Source organism: Sinocyclocheilus grahami, unplaced genomic scaffold (assembly GCF_001515645.1).
Source record: "Sinocyclocheilus grahami isolate Dianchi unplaced genomic scaffold, SAMN03320097.WGS_v1.1 scaffold81.1, whole genome shotgun sequence".
NCBI lineage: Eukaryota > Metazoa > Chordata > Actinopteri > Cypriniformes > Cyprinidae > Sinocyclocheilus > Sinocyclocheilus grahami.
The window spans coordinates 1,281,278-1,291,965 of NW_015505260.1; the positions used below are offsets into that span (position 1 = coordinate 1,281,278).

General features: G+C 36.4%; 1 protein-coding gene across 6 annotated transcripts in view; it reads left to right on the forward strand.

Moving 5' to 3' along the window:
- Nucleotides 1–10,688, forward strand: part of LOC107586403 (transducin-like enhancer protein 1) — a 40,338-nt gene that overhangs the window by 17,864 nt on the left and 11,786 nt on the right. For 2 of the 6 annotated variants that reach the window (XM_016273752.1, XM_016273749.1), the window contains exons 3-6: nucleotides 502–565; nucleotides 1,730–1,774; nucleotides 9,065–9,127; nucleotides 9,646–9,750. In XM_016273752.1, coding sequence (XP_016129238.1) covers nucleotides 502–565; nucleotides 1,730–1,774; nucleotides 9,065–9,127; nucleotides 9,646–9,750 — 277 coding nt within the window. The remainder of the gene's footprint in view (nucleotides 1–501; nucleotides 566–1,729; nucleotides 1,775–9,064; nucleotides 9,128–9,645; nucleotides 9,751–10,688) is intronic. The other 4 variants (XM_016273750.1, XM_016273751.1, XM_016273753.1 and 1 more) reach the window with 2 other exon arrangements.

The window sequence follows — 10,688 nt, forward strand, 5'->3', positions numbered from 1 at the left end:
ATGTGCTTATATATTGCATAATTGTCTTTCAATCCGTCTCTTTCTTTGTCTACTGTTTTTGACTTTTGTCTTTGACTTGCGGTCTTCATTATCTTTGTCTTTACATCTATCTATGTTTGTCTATCTTGTCTCTTGGTCTGTGTTTCTGTCAGCGTGTCTTTGTGATGTGTCTTTTTATTTGTCTGTAATTGTTTATTTCTCTCTTTGTCATCTCTCTGTCTATATATATGTTTGTCTCTAGGTATTTGTCTGTTTTATGTCTGTCCTTACGTCATGTTTTTGCAGTTAGTCAAAGGCAGCATGAACTACATATTTTATAGTGTTATTGACTGTCTAATAAAATTATCAGTGCCGCTTTTGAATAATTCACCTACACTTATCTTATAATCAAAACATAAATAAATTAAACTTAATACGACATGTCTGAACACCCAAACAGTCCAGCAGAATCTCTTTAAACCAATCCAGCAAAACATATCTCTCTTTCTGTTTCTTCTGCAGTCTGAAGTTGGAGTGTGAAAAGCTGGCCACAGAGAAGACAGAAATACAGAGACATTATGTCATGGTAAGACAAAAACACACACACACACCAACTTAGTTTTGGATCAGATTCGACACACATCAAAATAGCAGACATCTTTCTTCAGCCCTCAATCAGAAGTCCTTCAAACGCAGTTCATCCATCACAGAGAATGAGTTTTCAGAGCCACTGCCATGTGCCTCAGTGCCCACAGATATGGCAGCAATGTGCGCCTGGAATGCCATTTGCTCTTGGCAGACAGCTTAACCCCTTTTCTCTGTCCGTTTTCTTTCTCCCTTTTTTTTTTCTTGGCTCATAATTTTTTTAGTGTAGGAGTCGCCTAGCAACACCGTGAGCTCTTGGCAGAACTGGTGAATACAACAGGCAGCTGTCAGGCCGGCTTCTTTTATTGCCAGGGTCTTTCTATCCCTCCATCTCTGTTGTTTTTACACTTTTCTATCTGCCTCTCCTTTCCTTTTTACTTGATCCTCTTTGTCTAATAAAATTACACTGACTCCTCCATACCAGAATTAGCTCTTGGCAGAACTGGTGAATACAACAGGCAGCTGTCAGGCCGGCTTCTTTTATTGCCAGGGTCTTTCTATCCCTCCATCTCAGTTGTTTTTACACTTTTCTATCTGCCTCTCCTTTCCTTTTTACTTGATCCTCTTTGTCTAATAAAATTACACTGACTCCTCCATACCAGAATTTATCCAGCTAGCTGAAAGCAATTGATTACTAAAAAGTGAACGTTGTTTATTTACCGCTTTATTCTTTTTATTTCCTCCACTGGAAAAGACAAGTAGGAGTTTCTGACCAATCATTTGAACAACAAGACGACAAAAAAGTAGACCATAATACTTAAGTCTTATGAAGCCATTTTTGTGAGGAACAAACCAAAATGTTGGTGCTGGATGAGGACTAGCTTCTCTAACCTATTTCGCACAGAATCATCTGCACAAACTTAGATCAGTGCTAAACAACCATTTGTGGCAAGGTCTGCCCTTTCTAAAGGTGTGATCACATTTACCATTGTTCGGCCAATTTTTGCAACCCATTTCAATAGGAATCCATACAATCAGGAATTTCGGATGAGGGTAAAAGTGATTTCCAATGATTTCCAAACAAATTATGATACTAATAACATTAAAACAGCCAACTCCAATACGCTTCCTAGTATTTGTCTAATGATATCCTTTTCTTTTTCAGTACTACGAAATGTCTTACGGCCTCAACATAGAGATGCACAAACAGGTAAGATTGCTGGTTCCCTCTGCCTGACATCTTTTGATTTAGCAATTTTACACCAATGATGATAAAGCCAAGAAGTCAAAAGGTTAAAAAAAAAAAGTAATGGTTCAAACAAAAATGAAAATTCTGTCATTAATTAATCACTGTCATGTCGTTCCAAACCCGTAAGATGTCCGTTCATCTTCGGAACACGAATTAAGATATTTTTTATGAAATCCGAGCGCTTTCTGACCCTGCATAGACAGCAATGCAACTGAAATGTTTTATGGCCCAGAAACATAGTAAGGACATTGGTAGGGATGCACAAAATGGATAGTTCACCCAAAAAAAGAAAATTGTCATCATAAGCTCACGCTCATGTCGTTCCAAAACCTGTGTTTCATTCTTCTGTTGAACTTAAATGAAGATACTTTGAAGAATGTTGGTAACCAAACAGTAGTTGCTGATAGCCATTGACATTCACAGTGGGGAAAAATGACTAAAGTCCATAATAAAGTGGAGAAAAGTCCATGGCGACTGTTTGGTTACCGACATTATATAAAAAATATAATCTTTTGTGTTCAACAGAAGAAAATCTCATACAGGTTTGGAACGACATGAGCATGAGTTTATGACAGAATTTTCTCTTTTTGATATTTTAACAATGTAATTCTATTTAGAGAAAGGACAGAAATGATCGAAATTTTGCATTGCATGCCGTGGCAAATACTTAAAAAAAAAAATTTTATTTAAGTGTTTTATAATGAGCATTGCATGCTTTCTATGGGATAAGATGCAACCTTTCAAATATACTTTTAGCTAATTAAAGCATCTTCACTAACAAAATAGAAGAAAAGAAAGTTGCTTCAGCCTCACTAAACTGCTAGTTAGTTGTTGGATGACTAGTTGACCATTGTGGCCCATCCCTAGTCATTTGCTGTGCATGCAAACACACTCAACGGTTTTAACGTGGGCTGACAGTGAAGAGTCGGTGTAAAGATGCTTGTTCGGCATCACGTTGTGATTTGTGCTGGAGAGTTTTATTATTCCTTTTATCTTTTGTAGAGTTCATAATTCAGATTCAATTATGCAGGGATCTTTTTTGCGGGTGTTTTATATAGTTGAAATCCTCTTAGGTCTGGCCTGTGGCACTTGTTTTAAAATTAATCTGCAAACAAAGTAATTAGATCAACAAATAACTTGTCTGCGGCACACACTCCCCCTTTCCCCTCTCACACACACACACACACACACACACACACACACACGAGTGTGTGTGATTGTTTAAAAGTAGCTAGCTGTGACTTTCTCGCTCTCCTTCCTCATAAATTGTGTCTGCTACTGCATCTGCATTTCCCGAGCTTCCTTGCTCAGTCTTTCTCTCTCATGCAGATGTCAGGTCAGTTTAAATTAGGTCAGCGCTCTCGGAGTGTCTGTGCTCTCCCTCAGTTTCAATTGCACTTCTTTTTTAACATGCTCCACGAATTCCCTTCTCTATTGTAACTCCCCCCCTCCTCGTCTTTCTGCATCTCCCATCACTCTGTAATTTCCTTAACTGTGCCTTTCTACTAGCTTCTTTTTTTTTCTTTCTCACAATTTCTCTTCTTTCGCTCCCTCCTTCTCGCCCTCCTCTTCTCCCCCCACTCTCTCCTCTGAAGATGTCATTTTGTAGTTGCCGCTCTCCAACAAGAAATCATTGTGTTTCCCTGGGAAGGGCTGTGATGGATGGATATAGAAGAGATGGGGGTGGGGGTCTTTGTACAGCCAGTAATTTACTTTAAGGGATAGTGGACCCAAAAATTTAAATACTGTCACCATTTAGTCACCCAATCATATATTGAAATACAAAGAGACATTTTGAAGAATGTGACGGTCGCTCTTTTACAGGCAGTTACAATGAATTTAAAAAGAATGCAAAAATGCAGAAAAGTATCATTAAAATAGTCATGCCAGATGCATTATTTTTGTATCATTGACATACTATTATTTTATTATTAATACTTTGAATAAGTAATTTTCTGTTATGAATGTTAAAGTTGAGTAATTTTGTGTTTTTATCTTTTGTATTTGTTATTTATTTATTCAATTAATTAATTCTTTATTTATAAATGGGGTGTATTCAGGCAAATTGGGACCATTTTTTCAATTGAAATGACTGGGGAAGTCAGTGAGTTGAACTGATCAGTCTGGTTTGTGAACGAATCATTTTGGGAGCTGGTTAAAAGGATTCATTGAACAGATCTTTTTTGAAAGAATGTATTGTTCCAGTGTTGTGTTTTTTTTAAAGTTACTATTATAGGATTTATTAATATTTTGAATTCGCTTTTAATTTAAGTTTACATTTTTAATAATTTTGTTATCTGCCTTTTTTCCATTAGGTTTTATATATATATATATATATATATATATATATACACACACACATATAGATAGGTGTGTGGCTTTCCTAATCAAGTTCAATCAGTATAATCAAACACAGCTGGACTCAAATTAAGGTGTAGAACCATCTCAAGGATGCTCAGAAGAAATGGACAGCACCTGAGTTAAATATTTGAGTGTCACAGCAAAGGGTCTGAATACTTAGGACCATGTGATATTTCAGTTTTTCTTTTTTAATAAATCTGCAAAAATGTCAACAATTCTGTGTTTTTCTGTCAATATGGGGTGCTGTGTGTACATTAATGAGGAAAAAAACTTAACTTGAATGATTTTAGCAAATGGCTGCAATATTGTTAAGAGTGAAAATTTTAAGGGGGTCTGAATACTTTCCGTACCCACTGTATATATATTAGTAATTTTATTACTTCAGTTTTAGTACTTCCATTTAATTGCCAGGGCAGCATTTCTAATTTAAGTATTTCATCTTATATTTATATTTAGTTTAATTTAGCTATATTTTAAGCAACATAAATTATTTAGATGATAATCGTTTTAATGATGACATTAGTTTTAGTTCATATCAAAAACGTTTCATCTGGAGACTTTCTTTGGTGAATGCGAGAATGCAAGATTTCCTGTGAATAATCACTTAAATTTTGGTCTGTTCATCTTACAAATCTATTGTACGACTTCAGATGGCTTTGAAAACAGTGTGTGAGTCGTCATTAATCATTTTCATTATTTTTTTTATGGAGCTTTTGTGTCTTTTTGAAGCTCAAGAACTCATTTATTGTAACTGCATGGAATATCAAAATATCATCTTTAGTATTTTGCAGAAGAAATAGTCATATGGGTTTGGTACAACAGTAAAGTCAGTAATTTGTGAGTGAACTATCCCTTTAAGAAAATAAATTGTGAAATAACAATGTTAGTTTATACATGTTGGCAAAAGAAACAGCTGTGAGGAAGGTTGCCCTCAGCTCGGCAGAGCTCTTGGTAAATGATTACAATAGTCTTAGCGTGGCAACCCCCAGCACTGCCTCAAAAGACACAGCAGCTCAAAGGGCAAGACCAGTGACCTGCTCACAGGGGGAGGCGTCACTCCTCTCGGCTGGACCAGAGCAGCAGATGCTCGACATGAATATTTCAGGCATCCCCTCTCCTCACTGCGCAACAATTAGCATGAACCAGATGTGGAGGGCTAAAATATTTACTAACTGTGCGAGCGGAGGTAGCAGGTTACACACCCTTGCGTCGTCTTGTGTGATCGATACGTTTTGTTGGACAGGATTGTATTTTTTACTATTGCTGAAGCATTTCGGTTGTGACTGTCTTGTAACTGTAGTCTCAGCCTGGTGCCCAAAGGAGTGTTTATGGGCCACCTGATGCTTTGTGGATGAAAAATGGCTCTAATTGGCCTTTTTTCGTAATCTCTTTGGCATTCTTTGGCTTTGCGAGGCAAAATGTTATGTGCAGGTTCAGATTCACTCACCCCTCAACAAACATACACAATTTTGGTTGGTCACACTGATATAATAGAGGATATATAGAAGTCAAACAGTGTCTTCCTGTCTGAGTGGATGGTTTAGTGTCCGTCATCGCAATGTTTTGATATCTTAATTGTAGTTGTCGCTGCATGTGAATTAATGTATAAGTATTACTGCTACTAATAAATAAACGTAATAATATTTTAATTGTTATTTATTATTTTATTATTGTTTTTGTCATTAGGCTTATTTATTTTAATTATTATTAGTAGTAGTAGTAATTCATAATCTTAGATGAAATGATAATAATTTATTATTAGTAGTAGTAGTAGTTATATATTAATTTAAACGCATAAGAATAATCAAATTAATTTAAATACAATAATAATAATAATAAATTATTATAGTATTTATTATTATTATTATTATTATTATTATTATTAGGGGTGTCGGAATCGCAATGCAGACGAGGACGATTCGGTATCGATTCAGTAATAGACCATAACCGATTATAATGTACTGATGCTTTTCTGATGTAATTTGTTGCATACGTGCTTTGTCGCGGGAGCATACAAAGGCAGAGGGAGGCGAGACGCGAGTGCGAGTAATTAAAAATGCTCCTCCAACTACTTTAAAAGCCGACATCTGGACACATTTCGGCTTTTATGAACAACCTGGTAAGCAGTGCATCGTCAATGCATCGTGATATGTGACCCTGGACCACAAAACCAGTCTTAAATCGTTGGAGTATATTTGTAGCAATAGCCAAAAATGCTTTGTATGGGTTTATGCCAAATAGGGCTGTGCAAAAAATCGAATGCGATTTTCATGCACATCTCGTCAGTAAAGCCGCTTCTGGTGATTAGTAGTAAATCTCCAGCATGTACTTTCAGATGGAGCAGCATTTACTACACCGAGCTGTAGATCACTGACAAGCTACACAAAATCGTGTGTTCAAAACGTACTGGAGATTTACTACTAATCACCAGAAACGGCTTTACTGATGAGATGCGTATGAAAATCGCATTCGATTTTTTTGCCCAGCCCTAATGCCAAAAATCATTAGGACATTAAGTAAAGATCATGTTCCATAAAGATATTTAGTAAATTTCCTACTGTAAATATAACAAAACTTAATTTTTGATTAGTAATATGCATTGCTAAGAACTTCATTTGGACAACTTTAAAGGCGATTTTCTCAATATTTAGATTTTTTTTTGCACCCTCAGATTCCAGATTTTCAAATAGTTGTATCTCAGCCAAATATTGTCCTATCCTAACAAACCATACATCAATGGAAAGCTTATTTGTTCAGCTTTGAGATGGTGTATAAATCTCAGTTTAAAAAAATTGACGCTTATGACTGGTTTTGTGGTCCAGGGTCACATATCGAATTGAACTGAATCGATGACATGATAATAGTAATCGAACCGAACCGTGAGACCATTGTAGGTTTACACCCCTAATTATTATTAGTAGTAGTAGTAGTCAGAGGCAGACAGTAACTAAGTACATTTACTTGTATTGTACTTAAGTACACTTTTTGAGTATCTGTACTTTACTTGAGTATAATTTTTTCTGGAAACTTATGACTTTAACTTCACTACATTTGAAAGACAAATATTGTACTTTTCACTCCACTACATTTCTATCAAGGTCCTCGAAGTAGAAAGTCGTTAACAGCTTTGAAAGTCAGTGGGTGATTTTTTTTTTTTTTTCTTCTCTAAAAACTTCTTTTTTTTCAGACAGTTTCAGTAATCACTCTTGGGGCTACATGAAGTGATTTCCCAGCATTTTTGAGCACTGACAAGTTCCAAATGTGATATTTATTTACAACAATTCAATAATAAGAAGTTAATATTGTGGTTTATATTAGACACAATATTGTCTGATTTTGCTAAATTGTGTAAGTTAAAATATTACCTATAAAGCCACAGAAGAACTGTTGTGCATCTCCTAATAAAACACAATAGGTGTTGGACTGAAGCTGCACTGCACAGACCGTTCTGTGTGTGACATCAAAGTACAGCGAGAGCGATTAGGCAGCATTTTTAACATTTTTGTTTTGATGTCTTGCTGTTTTGCTTTTTTGTTAAAGTAGTGTTGCTGTTGAAAAATGAAAGTGACGTGACGTGGCCAAGTATGCTAGGAATTAGTGCTCTGCATTTAACACACACAGCAGTGACACACACACACACCGTGGACACACCCGGAGCAGTGGGCAGCCATTTATGCTGCGGCACCCGGGAGCAGTTGGGGGTTCGGTGCCTTGCTCAAGGGCACCTCAGTCGTGGTATTGAAGGTGGAAGAGAGTGCTGTACATCCACCTACAATCCCTGCCGGTACAAGACTCAAACCCGCAACCTTTGGGTTACGAGTCCGACTCTCTAACCATTAGGCCACGACTCCCTAAGTTTAGTTATTCACCCTTGTAAAGTTATACAGCTACAGTTGTGTTGCTGGGCTTTAAAGCAGGTTTGATTTTTTTATTTTCTTCCTTATCAGTCTGTATTTACAGCAATTTCACTGTCCACTCTGTGTCCAGAGCTGTGTGAGATCACTACCATCCTGCTTTTGTGGGGGTGGGTAGGGGTGTTAAATAATAATAATTAATTTTTGTTTTGTTTTTTCCCCATAGGTTTTTAACATTCTAAAAGCTTATTTATTCCAAAGATACTACAAGCTAGTCAGTGTATTCAGTAGGTGTAATGTATTGTAAGTTGCTTCAGAGTATTACGTACAACAATAATAAAACAGTGCATTGACATAAAGGAAATTTACTTTTGGTACTTAAGTACTTTTAAAAGCAAGTACTTCTACTTAAGTAAAAATCTGTCTTTACAACTTTTACTTGTAATGGAGTAATATTTGACCAGCAGTATCTGTACTTTCACTTAAGTAATGGAGTTGTGTACTTTGTCCGCCTCTGGTGGTGGTAGTAGTAGTAGTAGTAGTAGTAGTAGTAGTAGTAGTAAGTTTAATAATAATTATTCTGAATGTGAATCTGCTAATTAGCACTACTACTAGCCTAATAGCTACTAGTAGTAGTAGTAGTAGTTGTTATCCGTTAGTTTATAATAATAATAATAATAATAATTATTATTATTATTAATAATAATTTTATTCTAACATTTATTTATTAGTAGTAGTACTAATAGTAGTAGTACTTGTTTATTTGATTATTTAGTAGTATTAGTAGTAGAAAATGTATTAATTATTCTAAATGTATGACTACTATTAGTACTACTAATACTAAGAATAATAGTTGTTGTACATTAGATTCAGCATATTATTCTTATTATTATGGATTATTATTATTATCAAAATTGTCAAATTAGGGTGGGAAAATGTCATTTAGCATTTCAAAAATTTACATTTTGTGTTAAATGAAGTCTATTTTTGCTTTCGTTCTGCTTCTGTATCCCTCTCGCTCTCCATATCTCTGCAGACGGAGATCGCCAAACGGCTAAACGTGATTTGTGCCCAGCTCATTCCTTTCCTGTCACAGGAGGTGAGATGAGACCAACAACACACACAGTCCCATAGCTGCACATTATGAGACTCTCACATGCCACATTGCGTTCAGACGTTCTGTGATTGATAATTCACTCTCTTGTGCTCTCTCTCTCACACACACACACACACACACACAATATCGCTCTTTCTGTTTCTCACACACATGCAATCACACTTTTTTCTCTCTCTTCCTCATATTTCCTCACGTTCTCACATAGTCTCTCATTCGGATGCCTCTGGGAAGCCTATTGTTATTCTTGTAAACCCACTTCCACAAAAACGCTTACGGTTTGCCCAAAGCTTTTCCTGACAGAAGAAAAACAACTTCTCCCTCATGTTTTAAGTCTGTGTATTCATGCAAAATCCAACCCTGCGTGTATGTGTGTGAGCGCACACGTTCCAGAAAATGAAAATCACACAGTACACAAAGACGCACTAGGGTGGCCATCTGCCTTGTTTTGTTGCTTGTTGTTTGTTTATCATTGACGGCCATTTTTTGACCTCCATCCACAGCACCAGCAGCAGGTGGTCCAGGCCATGGAGCGCGCCAAACAGGTGACTATGGGGGAGTTGAATGCATCGATAGGGGTACGTGGACTCCCCCCTCTGCCTCCCACAGTGTGTACTTCCATCTTTTCATCCTTTTTATTTAACATTTTCCTCTTGAGTTCTCTTTGCTATTTTCTTTTTTGGATTAAGTTTGGTTATATGTTTGAAAGCGTGCGAAGTAACACTTTTATAACTAGGCAATAGACGTGCAAAACTCCATATTTTCAAAATCGACTAGTCATCTGGCTAAAAACTAGTCGACTTACCTGTTTTGCGGATGCTTGATATAATTGGGTTCTCCTGACCACAGTTGGATCAATTTTAAGGGGGTGTTAACATAAGACATATTCCTGTGTTCAGCTAGACAGAATGGGGAATTTTTTCAAGCTAGACTTGTGTTTAACTGTGTAAGCCATCAAGAAAATGTCAGGATGCTCAAACTAATTAATGCAAAGGATGATGTCATTGTGAATCGACACCTGCATGTCATACCAAATCCATATGCTGTTATTTTTCCCTTGGAACACAAAAAGAGACATTTTCGCAGATTCTTCGCACAGCAGTTTTCATACAACAATAAAAACTAATCAAAGTTTAGCATCCCATTGGTGTGAAGCATTTACAATTCTTTATGCATGATTTGCTGTAGTGCTTAGCGGTATGACAAAAAATTTATATCACAGTATTTTTCAAAATTATACCGGTTTCATGGTACATGGCGGTATTTTTTTTTCATGCATGACCGGGTGTTAACCATATTTTCTACTGATTGAGAAAGGAAATACTGCAGTATATTGACTTAGAATGCCCTATTTTACTGTCATGGTGAGTGAATATTGTCAAAAAATCCCACACTAAATAGTGACTAAACACGACCCCTTTTAATACATTAACCAGGAGTCACTCTCATTTATAATCGCGGCATCTTCTGATAAAATCAACATGCATCTACACTAAAGAGCGGCTATGCGATTGTTTTGGCTATATTACTTTTTTGTCTCATGCAG